This window comes from Artibeus jamaicensis, unplaced genomic scaffold (assembly GCF_021234435.1).
Source record: "Artibeus jamaicensis isolate MK-2021 breed Jamaican fruit bat unplaced genomic scaffold, CSHL_Jam_final contig_548, whole genome shotgun sequence".
Classification (NCBI taxonomy): Eukaryota; Metazoa; Chordata; class Mammalia; order Chiroptera; family Phyllostomidae; genus Artibeus; species Artibeus jamaicensis.
In genome coordinates, this window is record NW_026521883.1 from 25,000,061 (window position 1) to 25,023,385 (window position 23,325).

Here is a 23,325-nt window from a genome sequence, read left to right on the forward strand (position 1 = left end):
CCATGAATTAAGTAAGAACAGGAATAGATAATATTAAACTTTGTGTATCTGACACTAGTAAATGCTTTATATGAGATTATTAATCAAATTGTTGCAAATTCAGGCTGAATAAATAAGGATATGAAAACTGTGAAATAGATAATAGTATATATAGCTCCTGATCCTTAAATCCTTTGGGGTAAATCAAATCAGTTTGCAAACTGGGAGTACAGGTATTTTTGAAATTTGGGGATTAAAATATTTGGGACTTAAAAACACTTAATCTATAATTCTAAAACTGTGGTCATTTTCACAAACTAGACTCAAATTTGTTTGATCCATAACATAGCTGGGTGGTACAGCCTGACCTATAGGACCTTTTGACTAATTAAGAAATTACAAGATTCTTCTTCCTTAGTCAGGGGCCAGTCTTATTTGTTTGGGTACTTACCACTGTTAGAGTTTTGTGGTTGTCTTTGGTTCAAATCTGAAATCTGCAGTTTTACTGGCTATAGGGCCTTTTGGAAACTAATTTAATTTCTCAAAGTATGAGTTTCTTCTGTAAAATAAGGATGATAATACTTGTATTGAAGAATTATAAAACATAATAAGGTAAGGTACCTTGTTAGGTACCCGGCACTGAGTAAATATCCAACAAATGTTAGGTTCAGTCGTCCTTTCCTTCCCTCTTCTACTTGCCAGTATATGATCTTACCCAGACTTTTGATCTCTGTCAGTCGACCCGTGCCTGCCTTCCTTTCTCCCCACAATGAGAATTCTTATTCTCTCAGCCTAACTATCTCAGCTAGGTAGTAGAAGAAAAGTGAGGTGAGTCAACCTGATGGTTAAATAACAATTTTAAAAGATGTGCTCTTTGATTCAGGTCTTTAGTAACATTTTTGGCAATACAACAAAATTTATTTTAGCAAAATCATTCAGTCAAGTTGAGAGAAAGGTGGTTGTAGATTTGAAGGGCAGGCCCAAGTGGCTGTCCCAGGAATCAGTTCCACTCTGTCGGTATTTCCCTTTCTTTCTTGTGAACTCAGATTGTGTAAAATCATTCAGGTTTTTCTTTTTCTTTTCATTGCTTTATTCCTTTCAGGGAGCTACAATGGCAGCTCTTTTGTGGGACAAGGGAGACGGGTAGAAACCATATGTGAGTTATTTTTAAATGCCTGCACTTATTTTTCTGCAGGTATGCCATCTTATTCTGGAAGTCAACAAAACTTAGCACTTAATGAGACCACACTGTGGGAGAAATACCACTACTCCTTAGGAGGAATGGCACCATCTCCCTGTCCAAGGGGACCTGCTGTTCTACAGAATACAGTCCCATCCCTGTGCTTGCTTTCGTTTATCCTTCTCTGTGGATTATGAGTGTAATCAACTTTATTTGTATGGTTTTTCTCTCAGTTCTTGGGTGGCAGAGGCTGCATGGATTAAAGATAGTGAACATGTGAAAGGACTCTAGCAAGCGGAGTTGTCTGTATTTGAAATAAGCACAGCACATACTTTGGTAACGCAAATCATCAGCCTAGGCTAATGGCAAGGTGACAGTGTAGGAGTCTTTTGTAACAGTGTGTAGTTCTACTGAGCAGAGGCCTTGGCATATCTGGCTAGATGATTGTTGGTCTTGGGCAGGCATATGATTTTAATGCTAATTCTATATAGTTTGTTATTTTATTACCTGATGTTAAAGGAGCAGAAAGTATTCAGCTAAAAAATCTCTTCCCCCATACATGCAGCCAAAAACATTTCTTCTCTCTAGTTACTGATCCATTTTAACAACTTCCATCCCTGACAAGAGTTGTGCCTACTCATTATTTACATCTTAATAAGAATTAATTCATATCACATGAACATCTATAGGAAAAGAACAGGTACTTCCTAGAATTTATAGTTTTTATTGAGGCAGAAGACATGAGTGAAGTGGTCAATTGTAGCATAGTCAAAAGTCACCTCGGAGGACTCAGGGCACCTTGGGTATGGATCAAGGGAGTGGTAAGAAGGCAGAAAATAGTAGATTATTTAGAATAGGAGATGAGAGGGTCCAAAGACAAACTTTTCAGTTTAGCTTGACATTCTGGTGGCAAGAGTGGGCCCCTGAAAATCCTATATGATGTCTTTAGCCTGAGTGCCATAGAGTTGTCTGTAGCTGAGTTGAAATACAAATATTAATTTGGAATCCTAGGCAAATCCAATACAGCTCACAGATTTTTCTGTTTCCTTCCTATCTTCTATTGGAAGGAGGTAGGAAAGAGAAATGGCAGAAAAGGTAGTAGAAGAGAAAAGGTATCTCCACTTTCCCTCCCAATTGATTTTTATAAACCTCTGAAATCTGTCTTTAGATGTGTGCTGTATATAGTTCTTTGAGGCAATAGAAAGACAAGTGTTACATAATTTAAGGGAAATGTATTCATTGGCATCAAAGCATTAGCAAAGTTAATACTTAAGGCAGGTCAGTGCCTCTGAGCAACACTCATGAAAAAGCAAATATGCTTGGACTGAGTGTGGTTTTACGCAGTTGAAGCAAATTGTTGCTCATTCACTGCTTAGGCACTCAGTAGTTACCCATTAAGTGAACGAACAATAGCATAGTATGGAGAGACAGGCAGTAAATATGTTACACAAACACAACATAATTACAAATTGTATTAAACGCTCTAAAGAGAAAGAATAAGGTACTGTGATGGAGAATAACAAAGACAGAAAAGAACTCTCCTTTTTCTTATGAACCTTGAAAACCTGTAGTTTTGGCAATTTATAGATGTGTTAAAATGTACAGTAAACATTTTTTATATTTTATAGTACTAGCAAAACTTAATAATCATCTGTTCTCCCCCACTTAATTTTTTGTTACCATTTATTGGCTATTCAAAACTGTTTGTTCACATTGTGTGTGAAATTCACGGTGTGTTTTGTTTTGGTCTCTATTAGATTATTGACCATAAACATTTATTTATATTTCAGCTGAATAAAAAGACCCAAATGATACTATAACAAAAAAAAAACACATTCATTTATCTTACCCCCTCCTCCAAAGCTACAGTTCAGCCAAGTGCAGTGATTTCTTTGTTTATAAAGTAACAAAATATGTTAGAACTACTATAATACTAGGTTTTCTAGTATTTCCATAAAAATCTCTTTCAAGAGTTTTTCATTTTTGCTAAATTTCCATTCGGTCAAGTTTACCTAAAGCTAATGGGGTAGTAACTTTCACAGAAATCGAGGGTTTCCATTGTGCAAGTTCCCGTGTCTGCTCTAGAAAAGGAAAGAGATGGACATGTTATGTACTCCTTTGTCTTGAAAAACTTTATTGTACATTATGTGAACAAAGAGCAACCCAAAGCAAGAATGAGAAGATTGGAGCAAGTCATAATTTCATTGTTGATTGAAAACTTCCCTCTCTGTTAAACTTTGTGGGGAGAAAGTACATCTTGCCTATGTTTATCTGCATTCCATCATGTTAAAAATACTAGGGCAAAAATTTAAACACTAGTCCTATTCATATTTCACCAAAGTTTAATTTACTCACAATAAAAGAACTTTTTGTTCTTATTATCAGAGTAAATAGCCATATTACTATTTACTATTAGCATTTTCAGCTATATAGTGTTATATGTGCCTTATACTTCTCAATTATAAATCTCAGCCCTAAAAATCAACTTAAAATTTTGGGTGTTTTCCACTTTTGCCTTTATCAGTTTTCTGGCTTGAAGATGTTTTTGTGGGTGATTAGAATAAAAACTAACAGATGAATGTCTCTGCTTTTTGAAAAGGGAACTAGCTGTGAGGCATATTCCTTAATTAATTGCTGCTGCAAAAGGGATGATAGCATTGATAGCAGGATCCCAATATGTCCTTTGAGAATCTCTAGGAATCAGCTGAATTCCATTACTCTTAACTGTGGGCAGGCCTTGGGATCCTTTTTATGCTACTGTGTTGTGCGAAACTGCATTTTCAGTTCCTAGTGGGCCTTCTAAGGGTAGAAATCCTCCTTGCCAAAGAATTGTATTTATGTTTTAGTTTGACTTTCATTTTACTTTATCTGAGGATGGTTTTGCCATACCTGAAAGTTCATGAAAAGGTGATTTTGAGTGTTTAGGTGAATTATCACTGGGCTGTGGGCTCACCCATTTTAGTGTGTGCATAACACACATGCTCATTTTGTCTGAAACACTGCATAGGACATGCTTATACTAAAATATTATTTGGTTTTTTATCTGAAATGCCAATTTAACTGGGCATCCAGAATTTTATCTGGCAGGCCTACTAGGGTAACTATATAACATCATCCAAACCAGGACACTTTTCAGAGTGAAATGGGGCACTTTTTAAAAAATTAATTCTTACCATATGTTTATTGATTTGAGAGAGAGAGAAGGGAAGAGGGGGAGGGAGGGAAACATTGATGTGAGAGAGAGGAAAGGAGTGGGGGATAGATTAAAAAAAAGAAAGAAGAAAGAAACATTAACGTGAGGAAAAAAAAATCAATCAGTTGCCTCCCATACTTGGCCCAGACCGGGATCACCTGCAACCTAGGTATGTGCCCTGACCAGGAATTGAACCCGCAACTTTTTGGTATGTGAGATGATGCTCCCATCAACTGAGCCACCTGATCAGGGCTAAAATGGGGCACTTTTAATAATTATTCTAGGACAAAGGCAGAAATTGAGACTGTTGTGGGAAAACTGGAAACTGTATTCAACTTAATAAAGGGGGTTTGAAAGTATTTTTAATTATTGATTATAGATTTGCATAAGCAATCAAATCTCTCTATCATTAATTGAATAGCTATGAATATAAATGTAAAGTGTATTGCCTTATAATTCCATATGTAAAAATTTAATTAAGGCATCTTAAAAACTGTGGTGGTTTAACTGCTAGTTCAACCTTAACATTTTCTTTTTTTGGAAGAGTGTGAGAAGGATTGGTATTTTTTAAATAACAATTTTAAAGAGAATTAAAGTTCACTTTTCCTGAGCACTAGTACATGAGACTTTACAGTTTACATTTTTTAATTTTTTCTTTTTTCTTTACATTACCTATATGTATATTTTACTATCAGCAGCTATAACTTAAGAAATTCATGTGTTTTCTGCCTTGTATTTAGCTTCTTCTCTTTTTAACCTACTTACTTTTTGTTTTGAAGCATTTAATAAATACAGTAGTCCCCCCTTATCTGCAGGGGCTATATTCCAAGACCCCCAGTGGATGCCTAAAACTGTGGATAGTATCAAACCCTATATATACTTACCTATAATAAAGTTTAACTTATAAATTAGGCACAGCAAGAGAGTAACAACAATAAATAATAATAAAGTAGAACAGTCGTAACAATATACTATGATAAAAGGTACATGAATGCGGTCTCTCTCTGCATGTCTGATAACCGGTCTGAGAAGGAAGAGGACTGCTGAGTGACTGACGGTCAGGGAGCTCATACAGACAGCACAGCCATTTGGGCAAAGGGGTCATTCACGTCTCAGGTGGGGCAGAGTGGGACAGTGTGAGAGTGCATCGTACTAAGAATGGTGCACAATTTAAAACTTACGAATTGTTTATACCTGAATTCCCCATTTAATATTTTCAGACCGAGGTTGTTGGTAGGTAACTGAAACCACAGAAAGGGAAACTGCAGATAATGGGTGACTGCAGTAACCTATTATTCATATTTAGCTTAACCTTAATTTGCATTCCCTTTTATCTTAGCATGCTCAACCTATCTTCATTCTAAAAATTTATCATAAGTATTTGAGTAGCTGCTGCTTGGCAGCCACCCCACTGAGTGCTATGGTACGTAGGACATGCAATGTAACCTGGTTGTGTCCTCTACGAGCTTAAAGTCTGGACTTGATATGGTTGTCTCTCCACCGCTTTGTGTATTTCAGCTGGTCTTTTCTCTGTCTCCTTCAGCCCTGTGCCTCTTTTGAGGTGTGATCATTATTAGCATGTCAGGAATAGGTGTACTGTGGTTTCAAGTGGTAATTGTGTTTTTTGTTTTATCCCAACATCTCTTTGTTAAGGCACAAGATTTTATTGGAGTTTCATCTAAATTGATGAGATGTCTTCAGGAGACAGGTCATAACTTCTAGATAATTTTCCTGTCTTGTAATTTATAGGTTGGAATAAAAGTGTATCAAAGGCCAGTACTTGAACTGCCTGGAACCTTTCAGCTATGAGTTGACCCAGATTACAGTTTTCCAGATTTTTCCTCCTGTTAACACTTAATAGGATTAACGTCTGTTGTCTCTAAAGGAAAATTTTTCTTTAAAAGTATTTTCTTGTTTTGAGTGTCAACACTTGTTTTATATAATATTGGTTAATTATTTTAATATATATTTCACATTGCCTATTTTTGTTATTTTGAAAAGATATAAAATTATTTCTCACATGGTTGAAAGTCGTATGGTATAAAAGTATATATAGTTCAAAGTCATCCTGTCTCCTCAGTCTAATCTCCTTATAACCAGTTTTTTACCAGCATTTTATGTATCATTCCAGAAATTGGATGTGCAGATCATTAGTTCTATATATTCTTTTATCTTTTTCACACAAATGGTAACACTATGCACAGTTATGCACTTCACCTTTTTCACTTAACTCTGTATTTTGGAGATTATTCCTTATCAGAACATAAAGAGCCTTGTTCGTTTTGTACAGCTGCATAGTATTCCACATTACAAGGCCTCTACTAATCACTTTTTTATTGGTTTCAAATGATGTTGTAAACAGGGCTTGAGGAATAGCTTCAGAACATGCCTTGTGTTGCACATGTGCAATTTGGTTGGCATGAGCGTATATGTCATTCCTGGAAGAGGAATTATTGGGTCAGAGCACACTCATGCACACTTGCATACATAAAAATGTGTTTGCTTTTATTTAATCTCAAGGTAATACATGTTTGTGGTTAAAAACTTAAAACATTTCAGTCCTGGCTGGTGTAGCTCAACAGATTGAGCATGGGCCTGTGAAGCAAAGGGTCGCTGGTTCAATTCCCATTCAGGGCACATGCCTGGGTTGCAGGCCAGGTCCCCAGTAGGGGACATGAGAGGCAACCACACATTGCTGTTTCTCTCCCTCTCTTTCTCCTTCCCTTCCCCTGTCTCTAAAAATTAAATAAATAAAATAAATTTTAAAAAACTTAAAATTTTTCAAACATTACCAAAAAGAATAAAGTGAAAAATAAATTCTCCAAGCTCCTAGTCCCACTTCCAGATGTAACACTTTCTTATCTGTCTTTCTTATAGTTCAATTTGCCTATTTTTTCTTTTTTTATACATAAATGGTTGTATGGCGTCCCATTACATGTGTCTATCATAATTTATCCATTAAGTTCCTTACTGGTGAACATTTGTCTCTAGATGTTTTTGGCACTGCCAACAAAGCTGCAGTGAAAACCCTTCCAGGCGTCTTTGCATCTCATGGTGCGTTTTCACCAGATCGACTCCTGGAATCCAGGAGCATGTGCATTTTAACTTGTGACTAGTTTTGCTTGCTGCTCTCCAGAAAGATAGTCTGATTTGATTCTTCCACCAGTTTGTCCTTGCTGATTCTGGCTATTATCCAACTTATCAATCTTTGCCAATTTAGTAAGGGCCTAAGGAAATTTTATTCATATTGAATTTCTTCTATTTTGGTAAATTGGCCATTTCTGTTATTTTCTGTATATTACTATTTATGACCTTCATTCATTTTTCCAATGGGTTGTTCACTTTGTTATGATTTGTTAAGTGTACTCGTCTGTTAGGAAATTAGTCTGTCATTATGTATGTTACAAATATTTTTTTCAGTTTTTCCCGTGTGTGTGGTCTATAAATATACATAATTTGACCCTAAAGAGATGAGGGGAAGGTGGGGAGTGGTGGGAGTGAATTGGTGGGGGATTCAGATCAAACTACTAAACCGTTTTAATAAATAAGTAAATTTGTATTATACATATATATAGTATATCTGAAACTAATGTAAACTTATTTATATGTCATTATACATCATTTTTTTTAAATGTTCTATATTAAACTATTTTTTAATTTAAAGAAAAATATGACAAAAATGATATACTGCTTTTATCTTCTTAAAGGAAAGGAGATATAAATAAGTAAAAGGTTGTACAGTATTTAGTTTTTGTAAGGTATAATAACCATTCTGCAAATACACTTGTTTTTCATATATTTCCCTTCAGAGGTTTTATCAGCTATGATTAGTGTGCTGTTGGTGTATATACTTATGGGATTCCTCCTGTATGAAGCTGTCCAAAGAACTGTCCACATGAACTATGAAATAAATGGAGATATCATGCTTATTACTGCAGCTGTTGGAGTTGCCGTTAACATAATGTAAGCTCTGTGGGTTTTTTTTAAACAAATTTAATAGGCTTTACTTTTTAGAGCAGTTTTAGGTCCCCAGCAACATTAAGAGGAAGGTACAGAGACTTGCCAAACACCTCCTGCCCCCACAGGTGCACAGCCCCCCCAATATCAACATCCCGCAGCACTAGAGGGCTGCGTTGTTACAGCTGATGAACCTACACCGACACAGCACAGCCACCCAAAGTCCATGGTTTATACTAATGGGTTTGGACAAATGCATAATGACACGTATCCACCATTGTAATAGCGTACACTCTACATTGTTCTCACATCAGTATTCTCAAATAGTGTGAACTTAGAGACTGTTATACATGCATTTAGTAATAGTGATATTTTCATATATTTGTAGATTATATAGTACATTGGTTTTTCTTACAAGTGTTAATAAAACACTGTTGAAATGATAAATTCCTCATTAGTTTGCTCAGATATGATGAAGTTTGACTAATAATCAGGAATTTAAGTAGGACAAAGTTTTTTTAATTTAATTTTTTAAATATTTTTATGTTGAGATTTTTTAAACGATCAACTTTTTTCCTATAAACTATGACCCTTGTAAAGGGCCAGATAGTAAATATTTAGGACTTCAGAGCCATACAGTTTCTTGGCAACTACTCTCCTGTTATAGAACAAAAGCAGCCCACATTCATTATGGGCTGTATTCCAGTAAAACTTTATTTACTGTCCTGGCTGGGTGACTTGGCTGGTTGGAACATTGTCCCGCACACCAAAAGTTTGCAGGTTCCATCCTCAGTTGGGGCACATACCTAGAATGCAGTTTCAATCCCTTGTCCAGGTACATACGAGAGACCGCCCACTGATCTCTCTCTCCACCTCTCTCTCTCCCTCCCTCTTGCCCTCCTTTGCTCTCTCTAAAATCAATAAGCATATCTTGGGTAAGGATTTTTTTTAGTTTATTTATAAAAACAGACCGTACAAAAAAGTTTGTTTACAAAAACAAAAAGTATACATAGTCCACGGACTGTGGTTTGCTAGTCCCTGTCTAGTGGCTTCCATTCATACTTAGAATAAAATCAAAAGTCCTTGCTGTCCACTTTAATAAGATCCTATGTACCACTCCAACTCACCACTGGCTTACCACTCACTTTATTCTAGCCAAAATGGCTGCCCTGCTTTTTTTTTTTAAGCACATAGAACACATTTGCATCTCAGGGCCTTTGCCCTGGCCTGCTTCTTCCCTGAACACTTCCACCACCCCTTGCTTCTGGACTTCGTTCAAGTCTCTGCTCAGATGGAATCTGAGCAGAGTGCCTCCCTGACTGCTCTCCACATCACTCTCTCTCCTCTTGCAGCACTTTACTTTTTTCTTCAAAGTATTCTCATGGCCCAGCAGTGCATTGGGAATTTGTTTGTTAATGCCTCTGCCTTCCCTACTGGCACAGAAGCTTTATGGAGATAGGGATCTGTCTCTCATTCACTCTTTTGACTCCAGCACCTAACGTAGTCCCTGATGCATAAAAAGTGCTCAAGTATTTAGTAAATGAATGAGTTCCATGTTGCCTCATTCATGTCTGGTTAGTCACAAGTATTTTTTATCAATAGCATTAGGAAGAATAATAATGTTTTCTTTTATTTTTAACAGAATGGGGTTTCTGTTGAACCAGTCTGGTCACCATCATGCCCATTCCCACTCCCTGCCTTCAAATTCTCCTACCACAGGTTCTGGATGTGGACACCACCACGGGCAGGACAGCTTGGCAGTGAGAGCAGCGTTTGTTCACGCTTTGGGGGATTTGGTTCAAAGTGTTGGTGTGCTAATAGCTGCATACATCATACGATTCAAGGTAATATGATTGCTAATTTTTCTATTTTGAAATACATTTAATTTCAACACTAAAACTAAAGGTGATTTTCTTCGATCAGTATAGTGGACCCCAGGGGCAGGCCTAGCTGAGCCACCAGTCCGTGTCGCTCTTTTGTCAGCACTAAGCACAATAGTTATCACATCACGAGGTAACTTATGTGTAACCGGCTTTGGTAGTGCCTTCTCCGGAGAACTCAAGTTTAAGCTTTGTCACTGTCCCACAACTCTACACTTGATCTCCCTCCTCTTTAAAATGGGGCAGGGGGGGCTTAAATCTCAGGGGTGACTTCTAAAAGTCCTTTGAGCTCTGATATCCTGTGGTTCTGGGTGGAAGATTTAGAGAAGGCACAGAGGAAAATAATAGAACAAACCATTCGACTTCTGAAAATAGATCCCATGAGGAAAGATACGTAAATAATCTCCGAAAGAGTTTCTCAGTCGCAGTATCCAAGTTTCAACAGTGTTCTCAGTCCTGCTGAAGAACAGGCCACAGAGTGGGCCTGACTGTGCTTCACAGTCTGTTCCACGTCTGTCGATATTTAACCACACAATGTTGGTCTGTCCTCTCACAGCCAGAATACAAGATCGCTGATCCCATCTGTACATACGTATTTTCCTTACTCGTGGCTTTTACAACGTTTCGCATCATATGGGACACCATAGTTATAATACTAGAAGGTAAGATCTCACTCATCTCCCCATTGTGGATTTATTACTCCCCTAAGTCAGATTGGTGGCGGGAGGGGACACTCGAGGGCAGGAGCCACGTCTTTTCTTGTTGACTGATACCTACCAGGCTACAGAAACACCACCTTACGTATGCATGATGTATATGAACCCAGGCTCTCTCCTGCATGTTACCCGCTTGACCCTTAGAATAGCTAAGAAAAGAAGGAAAGGCAGACGTATTGTCCCCGTTTACCAAAAAGAAAACCGAGGTTCAGAGAGGTAGCATAACTTGGCTAAAGCCATGCTGCTAACAAACTAAGGCACGAGGACAAGAATGAAACTCTTGATTCTAACGCAAGTATGTTTAGTAATTTATTTATTAATTTCTTAACTTCAATTTAACTTGCTACTTTGTTATACTTTCTGTATCCCTGCCTTACTAATATTATGGATAAGCATGTAAATATAAGTTCTCAACAGTCGGTTAATCATCATCAGATGCTCCTTTTTCTTTCTTTCTTTTTTTTTTTGTCCATCCTAGCTTATTTGTTAAGTGAAGTATTCTGGATTGATTAGCATTCCTTTCTAGTGAAATGAACAGTTCTAAAATATTTATTAGCCTTTTGTGTATATCCTGCTATATGTGTGCATGGTTTATCTTAAAAGTATTAATATATTTTAAAGTGAAATGAATTTGGCAAAGCTAGTTGTTGTTTGTTTTTAATTTCTACCAGTATTGTACAACTTTTTTTACAAAATAAACTTTACTTATAATTGATATGTTCTGAATTAATAGGTGTACCAAGGCATTTGAATGTAGATTATATCAAAGAAGCCTTGATGAAAATAGAAGATGTTCATTCAGTGGAGGATTTAAATGTCTGGTCTCTCACTTCAGGAAAACCCATGGCCATCGTACACATACAGCTAAGTATGTGGCTGACAGTGAATACTGGGGTGGGTGGGCTTCTGTCTTTGGAATTAAACATCTGTGCTTATAGTTAAATAGGAAGACTTTTCTGCTGGAAAGAGTTGTTGTAAGGGAGGTGTGGGCTCTTCAAAAGAGTGAGTTGCAGATCAGTGTTTATAGCGGATCAGTAATTTTTTCTCTCTTTGAGATGAAACCTTACAAATAGACTTTTGCCTTCAGATTAAAGGCATTAAGTATAGGCCCTGGCCAGGTGGCTCAGTTGGCTGGAGCATCACCCCACCAAAAGGTTGGGAGTTTGACCTCCGACAGGGCACACACTTAGGTTGTGGGTTTAATACCCAGTCGGGGCATGTGAGGGGGGCAGCCGATTGATGTCTCTCTTTCATGTTGATGTTTTCCTCTCACATCTCTCTTTCTCTGCCCCCACCCCCCACTCTATAAAATCAATAAAACATATCCATGAGTGAGGATTTAAAAAAAGAAAGGCATTAAGTATATTTGCCATGTTTTTTTCTATATACGAAAAGCTAGAGCCTATGTTTTTATTTCTGTAAATTATTTCACAGATGGCTGCTTTTTACTTTTTATCAAAATAATACATACATGAGGTTTCTTTTTTAAGTACAAAAGATGAAAGACTTATAATTAATGCCTAGATCTCTTTCTCTACCTGAGAGTGGACTAAAGAGATTGGGACAATGAGAAGCCTATCTAGCTTTGTAAACTGACACACTTCTCTAACAGAATGACTTCAAGAGGGTAGAAATCAAACTAATAAAAATATGTTCACAGTCTACTAAGGTTGTTGTTCCCTGTGCATTATTCAGTAATGCGTGGTGCACAATGAATAGTGACAATATTTTCTTGATGTTGCAGTTCCTGGAAGTTCATCTAAGTGGGAGGAAGTGCAGTCCAGAGCCAAGCATTTACTACTGAGCACGTTTGGTATGTATAAATGTACTGTGCAGCTTCAGAGTTACAGGCAAGAAGTGGACAGAACTTGTGCAAACTGTCAGAGTTCCGGTTCCTAATCTAAGATGTTTGGGGGACGATTGCCTTATTCACCCTGCAGTCACAGATGTGAGAGCAATAAATGCACACCTGAGTGAGAGAATGGGATCCCCGACAGCTGTGTCCAGACCACGCTCCGGTCCCGCAGCCAACCAGCCTGCGAGTGCCAGTCTCTGTCGATGGTGAAATGAGACTTCACCATGATCTGTAGATGAAGATGTTTCCCAGCATTGTTTACAGGACGAGATGTGACTCCGCGGATACCTCAGAGAAGACAATCCCAGACCACACTTCGTTAATTACAGCACAGTGTGTGTCATAAAGGAAGCATCAAGAATTCTGTATTTGCATTCAAAAACCCTTTTTAAAGCCCATTTTATATCAAGCCATGCTAGAAAACTGAATTTTTAAAAACATAATCTTGACACTCAGCTTCTAGAATTGGACACCCAACTCTTTTTACAGAAATTATTTCTCAACGTATTTCAGAAAGTACTAATAATTATCCAGAGTGGAATAAGCATGTATTCCTTAGTGTTTCAGAAATGTTTTATTTCACAAATAAGTCTTAATGTTGTTGTTATACCTTATAAACAAGTTTTTCCAAACGTTATAGGGTTTTGAATCTCAAATTTAACACTTTTGGTTATTTGTAATCTTATCAGAACCAAATTTTTGTCACTGTCATTAAATTGCTTAGGAAACATTTTCAGTATTATTCTGAATTACAGAAGTTAGTCTTAAACTGAAATTACTATATGATAATTTAAACAAATTATAGGTGCAAGGATGGGGTATAAAGTTTCAGATTTAAGTCTTCTTGAAATTACTTTTATTGTTCATGGAATTTATCTTAAGAACAGCATGAGACTGCAAAATATAAACAGATGCCCCGTCCTCTTTAGAACTACCTTATGTTTTATACAGGAAATTTGCTTGGTACCTTTCTTCCTGCCTCCGTGCCAGCTAATCTGTGTGTGCCCTTGCAGGGTGGAGCTCTGGGGGCCAAGGTTCAGTCTGGGATACCCACCTCTCACACGTGGATTAACATCGTCCCCCCAGGGAGAATTTCTGTTTAATGGGCTGGGGGTTCTCCATGGACTGCGGAAACCATAAGATAGAATTTTGAGGTTTTCTAATAATATCATAGCAGGAATGCCAAAAGGGATTAGGTAAAAATATTACTCTGGGGAGACAAAACCTTTAAGGGTTTTTACGTGTGTGTGTGTGTGTGTGTGTGTGTGTGTGTGTGTTTTAAAGCCCTGGAGTAGGAGGGACATTAAATCTGTGTGGTAGGAGGTTAAAAGTCTCTAAAGAGAAGACAACCTAATTAATAACAGTTGTATTAAACAGTTGTGAATATTCATGCTTCATTTTGCAACTGTTGGTTTTGCTGTTATCTTTGTGCACCTTAATAATCCAGTTTCAGCAGAGAATCAGAGTAAAATAACAATGTCCCAGACAGGTTGTGAAATGAAATCTGAGACAAGCAGATGACTTAAAACATAGTGAAGATTATGAAACAGATTTCATCTTCCTACCAAGTATCTCACTATTAGTAACCCTAAGACAAAACCTTGATTTACCTAAAAAGTTGTTAAGAGTTGATGGTATCCAACAAAAGAGCTGATGAAGGTTAATGGTACCTAATAAAGCCCAGTGTTGGTTGAATTGAATTGAAAATTTTGTGGAATTCTTATTGTAAATCCATTTAAAATAATGATTTGAATTTTTCAGAAATTTCAGGAGCATATAAACTGTTTAAATAAAAAATACTCTTCAATATAGAAGGCAAGTAAGAATAAATGAGAAGCATGCCAGTGCACATCCGGGCATTTGTTGACTTTGTGTCCCTAGCAAGAGAAAGGAGGAGCGTACGCAGCGTGTGGCAGTGGGTGCTCCCCTGTCTGCAGTCCTTTCCCACGTCTGCCAAGCTTGTTTCTCAGCACCAATCCTTTGTCTAAAGTAGGTGTGTCTCACTTTTCACATCGACCTGTTCCTTGAAAAGTTATTGGGTAAAAGTCTAAAATCCATTTCAGGATTAAAAAGGATCACTTTGTAAAATGCATAAACACTGAAAACTTTTGTGAATCTTAATTATTGAGTTCTATTTAAATGAAGTACACAAAGTTTCCTGTGTTTTTATTCTTGTAGCAAGAACTACAGATTTTGTACTTTACTGGGCTTGTGAGATTGATAACTGACAGTTTTAACTTTTTGTATCTTGACAAAAGCTGCCGAGAAAGGTGTGAACCTAGCAGATGCAAACAGGGACTGCCCAGCTTGTGACACAGCCTTCAGTCTGTCCTCCGCCACACGGGCCACCCCTGGCTCCCCTCCTCAGCCAGCTCTCAGAGGAAGGGCTTTCTGTGCACCACGGTTCATTCTGCGACTGGGAGAACAGATCATAACATAAAAACTGGGCAGCTTTTCAGTGCAACATGTTTTAATTAACATTTGCAAATGATCAAAGTTAGTTGTATACCTAAACCAGTGTTTCACAACTCTGGCCAGATGTAGCCTTCTGTTTTATTTTAGGAAAAGGCCTATTGTTTGTGGATGACTGTGCTGCCTTAGAAGTACAGTGTGGGGAATGCAGTTGAAGGAGGCATATTTCAGAGAACTTTGAAATTCAGAACCAGAAGTGACTGCAATTCCCACATACACTCTCCATTAGCTAAGCTCCTGTAACATGAGCCCAGATTTTCACAGCTCCCAACAGTATTATTTGCCAGCTCACTGGATTTCTTATTTTTCTGTTTCTTTTCCAGTGTTGGATGCTTTATTGACATTTTCTAAAACAAAATTTCCTGATCTTAGGAGTCTCAGTATTCTGGTTCAGTCTCTCGAACCGGCTGTCCCCACACACAGTGTTCATCTTGGGTAGAATTTTCCCAGAATAGACATAGACACAAGCTTCCCTTTTATTTTAATGTGAGCAGAAACCATCTTTCAGAGACAATGCACCACTCATAAAAGGGTGCACTGTCTTATAAAAGTGTTTCTAGGTGAGGAAAACCTTCTTTTTACCAGCTGGCTGTTCCTGATCCAGGTCCCCTGCACACTGAATATGGGTGACACAAACTGACCACGAGAGCTGCGCAGCCGCACGCGCCAGTCCCTGCTAGTGCGGCTCTGGGCTGTGCGTCCCCAGTGGCCACTCCCACTGCTCCAGGGAGACCATCATTCGCTTCCGAAGCAAGCACAATTAGTGAAATTTATTTTCTTTGTATACATTTAGATTAATGAGTCCATCATAAAGAATAAGGTATTCTTACAGAATCTGAGCCCCTTTAAAATAAGCTTTTAGGCAAATTTTTTGTTGACTATACCTTACATATAGTAAATTTAGAGTTACAGAATATGTTCATAGGTATAAGATTAATTCACTTGGTTCAGTTTGTCTTTCAACCACACTGAACTCATGAGCCATTTGGGTATTAGTCACAAATGGATAGTGACACCTGTGTTGAGAGGAGGCAGGTCTGATCTCCAAGTCACTGAGTAAGCTTGATGTCTTTCTAACCAAAATACCATTTGCAGACTTGGACTGCAGATCTGTTAGGTGAGTCCCCCCAGGCAGGGGTTCAGGTTTGTTTCACAGATCAGCAGTCAGGGATATTGGTGGTGGTGGTGGCCGGAGCACTGAACTTGGAGAGAAGAGACTGGGAGTTCCGCAGTGTTGACTGTGTCTGTGCATTCGGGCCGGCCCGGCACTGAGTTCTGGCTGACAGAGGGTTTAACCCATTCTTCTAATCACAGTGGGAGGACCTACCAATGGTTTCTGATTTTCTGCAAGACTGGGAAACATTTATGGAGGCTTCCTCTGACAGCGTCAATTTAAATACTGCAATTAAACACCTGCTGAAATGACTGCAACAGAACATTGGACTGTGCCAGTGCATCTGCTTTGTGCTGGAAGGTGCTGTGTGTCTGGAAAGCTGTGCTTCCCCGTGTGAACACGTGTTATTAAGTAAGCCATATCACAGTTTTAAGAAATTGTATATACTTTTACATCTACCCCTTCAGAAACCAGTATTTTGCATATGATTGATTTTAGAAAGTTTTCGAAGCTGGTGTTCGTCCATGTAATTTAAAATCAAAGTATAGTATATGTATATGTACTGTATTTGCAACTTTTAAATTGTAATTTCCTGTACATTTATTAAATAAAGTATTGTTTTGCCATGTGGTTTATTAAAATAGAAAGGTTCAGTCCCTTAAATTAAATTTCCACATTTTTTAATTGGTTCAGTAATAGTAGTAGGCCTTAACACATAATCTTCCTAAAAAGAAAAGCACTAGGAAGTAGACAACCTATCCAGTTCTGTAATTCAGGTTACAACACCCCCTTAGGTGTTTAAGAAATGAGCCTGAAAAAATCAGATAGGATAAAAGATATTAAAAGAACCTTCATGGATGGAACTGGAAAGCATTATGCTAAGTGAAATAGGCCAGGCATTGAAGGACAAATACCATATGATCTCACCTTTGACAGGAAGCTAAAGAATAAAACAAACAAGCAAACAGAATAAAAACAAAGACGCTGAAATAGAGAACAAGTGGGCAGCGACCAGAGGGGAGAGGGAAGGGAACTTAAGGGGAAAAAGGGGGAGGGATTTTGAGGAACAAGTATGAAAGACACAGAGATGAGGACTTGGGGGGGGGGAATGGGAGGGAGGGAGGAGACGGGGGGGGGGAAGAGAAAAAAAAATGTACTTGAAAAGTAACTAAATAAAATTTAAAAAAAAAAAAAAGAATTTATCCTCAGATTTCCCCCAAAAAAAAAAGAACCTTCATTTTTTAAAATTCCTATCAGTCACTTTTAATGTCCCTCCAGCCCCAGCAACACTGGCAGAAAGGAAAGAAAACGCCCAAGGAAGAAAGATGGGTGAGGACCAAGGCGCAGCCGGGGGGGATAGGGGTGGGCAAACCGTGCCTCACAGGCCAAGTCGGGCCTGTAGCCTGTCTTGTGTGGCCCAAAGAACTGAGAATGGTTTTTACATTTTTAAATGGTTTTTTGAAAATAATAATATTTTACAATGTGAAAATCCTATGAACTTTAAATGTCAAAGTCTGTAAATAAAGTGTTACTTAAACAGAGCCACACTCATGTGATCATGGATTGTCCGGCCGCTGTGATCCTGCAGTTGGCAGAGTAGTTACACAAGTATGAAGCCTGTGCCATCGGCCCCTGCGTAGGGGAAGGTTGGCCGCGACTGGTGTCGCCATCGAAGGCTATCGCCGCCGCACACGTAGGTGCAGCAAGCCCTTCGAGAGCCCACTGAGAGGTTGCTGGACTGGGGCCTCTGAGCTACCCAAGTCAGCAAAGGTTCTTTTCTTCCCTTGACCTTTTTTCTTTTCTTTATCCCCCTTGGAGTTTGGGGAAGAAGTATAGGAGAGGAGTAGCAAGATTTCAAATATTACCTGTGTACCATATGCTACACCTGACGTTCACTAGCAAAGCAGCTTTCTATCTACCCAGAACACCATGATCACCAGCATCAATTAACAATGCTTTTCATCATAAAGCTTTATTCCCTTGATTTTGGAATTTTTCACTAAAGTTGTAACAAAACTAAAGGAAATAAAAATGTATGTATGTATGTTGAGTACCTTATGTAGTTTGTGCCAACTGAAAGCTCACAAATGAAAAATAACATTTTATCTGCTAAATAAGATGAAAATTGGTTGTGAGGCTTTTAAAATAATGTTTTTTTTTAAGTTTTCTAGTTACCTAGGAAAAGACAACTATTTTTGAAAATAGTAGTAAAACAAAGTTACTACTTTGTAGCACATAAAGAGATGCTGCATGTTGTTTATCCACCGGGCTCTACTGCTTTTTGATGTGTCATTTTTTTGGCTCATGTCAGATGCTAAAATAAAAGGTAACAGCCTTGCAAGCTTTGTTTATGCTAAACTTTTGCCTTTATTTAATATATTACTAGAATTATGTTTTGTCATAATTCAGTTTCAACTATGATCTATCATCATTGCTGTTAGCTATAAAATAGACTGAGCGTAAAGAGGAAGTCTGAAGCCTTGTGATGAGATGTCATCTCTATGTGTTTAAGATTAGGCGGCGTAAAAATTCAGCCGCAGTGAACTATCACCAAAAATCCTGTCATTTTCTAGCAGCATTGTGGTTTAAGGCTCTCATGTGACTTTTAAAGAATAAACTGTAAAGTTTGCCCTATGGTTGTCACCCAATAAAACAAAGATTATACTCTGTAAGTTACCAAATAGCTTTCATGTCTGCGGTCCTCGACTTTTCAAAAACTTGTTCTGGTGACACTTTTAAATTCCTATTGTCTGTGTTTCACTTGCCAGTTTTTGCACATTGTTTTTTTTGGGGGGGGAGGGGTTAAAACACTTGTTCACTTTAACAAAATGCTGACACTATGGGAAAAAATGTGAAGGGGTTGGTTTTTCTCCAAAATATATTGAGCTATTTCTTGGTAAGAGAGTAGGATTTTTTGTAAGTAGGAAAGTTTTAGCCCTGGCTGGTGTGGCTCAGTGGATTGAGCGTATGCCTGTGAGCCAAGGGCTCGCGATTCCCAGTCAGGGCCAGGTCCCCAGTGGGGGTGTGTGAGAGGCAGCCACACACTGATGTTTCTCTCCCCCTCTTTCTCCTTCCCTTCCCCTCCCTCTGGGAATAAATTTAAAAAATCATTTTTTAAAAAGTAAGAAATGTTCAATAGACCACATGAGAGCAAGGCCAGCCCTAAAACAAGACAGACACCTGTTCCCTCGACTTTCCTAGGACTGACTCATGACCCCACCCTCCTCTGTCATCTCTGCCCCACCCCCCTTCCAGAGGAAACCTGCTGACAGGTAAACGGTCACGGGGATATTGCCTCCGAACGGTGATGACAGTCGATGTCTGACCTCGGTCAAGGCACGACAAAGCGTAGTGAAGACCGGAGCTTCCTGCCCTCTGCTCACTAATCCATCATACTCGCCTGGGGAAGCCACAGGGACAGCCTGGATCTGACAGGCTCCTCACCAGTCTCAGGATGACCGGAGCTTCAGAATAATCAGACACAAGCCTATTTCACCCTCTCTTTGCTTTTTTGTGTAAGGACATTTTCCAAGGTCCAGGATTTTTTTAAATCCCTAAGGAAAAGTATTGCAGAATTTATAATGTTTGGCCATCAATATATATATTTGATTTCAGAATTATTCTCATCTTTAACCCACCATGAGACTGAACCTGGGACATCTCAAAAAGTTGGCTTGATGACTAGACATGGTTTTCTCTCAAGTGGATTGAGACCACTCCCAAATGCCATCCATTTTATTCAACCAGGAATTGACCTTTGAAGGTCACCTCCCTCCCACTGAACACATTATAGAATAAAACGCAAAATTCCTGAGATTTCTGGCCAAGATGGAGGTATAGGTGGAAACATTGTGCCTCCTCGCACAACCAAGTTTAAAGACAACAAAGTTTTAGTAATAAAAACACAACTAAAACGCAGAAAATTGAACTGTATGGAAGTCCTACAACAACGAACCTTTCAGCCAGACTGGTAAGAGAGATGGAGCCAGCAGTGGAGCAGGGTCGGGCAGGAAAGATACCCTGGACTGACCCAGGAGCACAGGCAGCCGTTGGTGGATCCCAGGTGTGGGGTAGCAACGGGCGGACCCCCAGTGAGGGCACAAGGCAGCTGGCTGACCAACCGCGATGACACATTCACCGGCAGATAAACCAAGCGAAGGAGCAAGTAGTGAGACAGACCGCACAGGCCCCAGCAGCTTGCAGGAAGCAGCAGAGGGAACTGCTATTGCCCCTCTCTGACCCCACCAATACATACAGCATCACAACCCAGCCACTGGGTTGCCCCACCTAGGTGAACACCTAAGGCTCCACCCCTCATACGTAACAGGTGCGAACAGACCAAAACATTATGGATCAAGCAGAAGAACAGCTCAGAGCCCCAGAGCCAATAATTCTAAGTGACCAAGAGATGGCCAACCTATCAGATGTACAGTTTAAAACACTGGTGATCAGGATCCTCACAGAACTGGTTGATTTTAGTCACAAATTAGAGGAACATATGAAGGCTAAACTAATTGAAATGAAAGGAAATGCACAGGAAACCAATAGTGATGGAAAGGAAATTGGGACTCAGATCAAGGGAGTGGACCAGAAGGAAGAAAAAATGACCAAACAGAAAAGGATGAAGAAACAAGAATTCAAAAAATGAGGAGAGGCTTAGGAACCTCCAGGACATCTTTAAACATTTCAACATCTAAATTATAGGGGTACCAGAAGGGGAAGGGGAAGAGCGACAAGTGGAAAACTTATTTGAACAAATAATAAAGGAGAATTTCCCCAATCTGGCAAAGGCAATAGACTTCCAGGAAATCCAGGAAGCTCAGAGAGTCCCAAAGAAGTTGGACCCAGGAAGGAACACACCAAGGCACATCATCATTATATTAGCCAAGATTAAAATGAAGGAGAGAATCCTAGAAGCAGCAAGAGATAAGGGGACCCTCAGCTACAAAGGAGTTCCCATCAGACTGTCAGCTGATTTCTCAAAAGACACCTTACAGGCAAGAAGGGGCTGGAAAGAATATTCCAAGTCATGAAATCCAAAGACCTACATCCAAGATTACTCTATCCAGCAAAGCTTTCATTTAGAATGGAAGGGCAGATAAAGTGCTTCTCAGATAAGGTCAAGTTCAAGGAGTGCATCATCACCAAGCCCTTATTATATGAAAAGTTAAAGGGACTTATCTAAGAAAAAGAAGATAAAAAAGGTGAACAGTGAAAGAACAGCAAACTCACACTTATGAACAACCACACCTAAAACAAAAGCAAACTAAGAGGACAGCTAGATCAGGAGCAGAACTATAGAAATGAAGATCACATGGAGGGTTAGCAACAGGGGAGTGGGAGGAGGAGAAGGGGGAAGAAGGTACAGAAAATAAGTAGCATAAACGGTAGGTAGAAAATAGACAGGGGGAGGGCAAGATAGTATGGGAAATATAGAATCTAAAGAACTTGTGACACATGGACATAAACTAAAGGGGGGGAATGGTGGGGGAGGGGTGTGCAGGGTGGAGGGGAATGAAGGGGGGAATAGGACAACTGTAATGGCATAATCAATAAAATATTATTTAATGCAAAATTCCTATCTGTTTTTAAAATTAAACAGGAAATGAAACAATATTAGTTTGGGGGGAATATCTTGGGCCATAACCTCACCCTTACACTCACATCATGGATGGCTTAAGAAGCTGTGGCCTGTAGGATAAAGTCCGTTTTCTTGGTCATGACATACAAAACCCTTTTAATCTGGGAACTGCTTGCTTCTCCACCCACAGTTCCATCCTCTCCACCACCACTATCCTGCCTCCCATGTGTCAACCATTTCAAACTACAGTCCACTTTTGGTTTAGGGAGGAAATAATCATTGTTACAATCTACTGAGCCCTATTGCATTTCAGATACTGTGCTGTGCCCTTTAGATGTATTATTTAATCTTGAGATGGTACCCTGGAGAACATTATAATCTTTATTTGCAAATGAAGAAATGAACCAGGAGAAGTTCAGTGACTTGCCCAAAGTCAGAGCGGTAGAATTGCACCACAGGACTAGAAGATCACAGACAACTCTTAAGTATAGTTAGTAAAACTAGTAAATGTGTTAATACAAAAAGGAACCAATGTAGACTAATGTAGTTAAAATTACAAGCAACATTTTAAGTAACAGGTGTGTAAAAGTAATGGAAGTATGATAGTTTAGGATCACTCAACTTTACATAATTACATGTGTGCTTGGTGAAAGAGTAGCCCAAAGTTTACTCTTTCTTAATTGAGGCTCCAGAATAGTACTCGATTTCACTGCCTCCATTTGACCCAACTATCTTCCCTAAAGTCACTGGTGCTCTCCTAAAAGCCCTGAACATATTTCAGCCCTTTAAGTTATTATTCCCTATGAAGATCATTGAAGCAGGGGAAAAAGTTGAAACGAAATGTGTACACAGGGCAAGAATTCTGAGGGTGAAGAAAGACAGGCAGACCCTTAGGGGAAGAAAGAATCTGAACTATGTAGCGATATGTTTCAGCTCACACCTGCTTTTCTCCTTTCCTGAGTTTCTGTTTACTCGCTAAACCTATTGTTCTGCTCAGGAATTCCACTTTATTTTTCCACCTTTGACTTTTTAATTTTTTTACTTTACAACTGTTAGGTATATTTTAAGTGGTCAAATCAAAGATAAGTTATCATAAAGTAAACATACCCAGGTCAAGAAGTGTAGCATTACCAGCCTCAGAAGTCTTTCTCATTTCAGGTCCCATTTCTGTCTCTAGATAGTGGTGAACGAGTTTTCAATGTTGTATCAATTTGTACCCCCACCAGCAGTATATGAAAACACCCATTTCCTGACATTTTTGCCAACTTGGCATTGTCAGTCTTTTATTCAGGAAAGACCAGACCTCATTGTGGTTTTACACCTGCATTTCCCTGATGCAAATTAAAAAGAAACAAAAGACCTCCCCCTAGTGGGTAATATCTGAATTACCTGAGAGAC

General features: G+C 38.8%; 1 protein-coding gene across 6 annotated transcripts in view; it reads left to right on the top strand.

The window, feature by feature from the left end:
* The window catches only part of SLC30A4 (solute carrier family 30 member 4), a 38,624-nt gene that overhangs the window by 12,848 nt on the left and 2,451 nt on the right, over window positions 1–23,325 (top strand). For 2 of the 6 annotated variants that reach the window (XM_037156457.2, XM_037156455.2), the window contains 5 exons: window positions 8,162–8,315; window positions 9,952–10,153; window positions 10,746–10,851; window positions 11,639–11,773; window positions 12,650–16,970. In XM_037156457.2, coding sequence (XP_037012352.1) covers window positions 8,162–8,315; window positions 9,952–10,153; window positions 10,746–10,851; window positions 11,639–11,773; window positions 12,650–12,804 — 752 coding nt within the window. In that variant the 3' untranslated portion in view covers window positions 12,805–16,970. Of the gene's footprint in view, window positions 1–1,174; window positions 3,490–8,161; window positions 8,316–9,951; window positions 10,154–10,745; window positions 10,852–11,638; window positions 11,774–12,649; window positions 16,971–23,325 lie in introns of those variants that run through there. The other 4 variants (XM_037156456.2, XM_053670069.1, XM_037156458.2 and 1 more) reach the window with 4 other exon arrangements.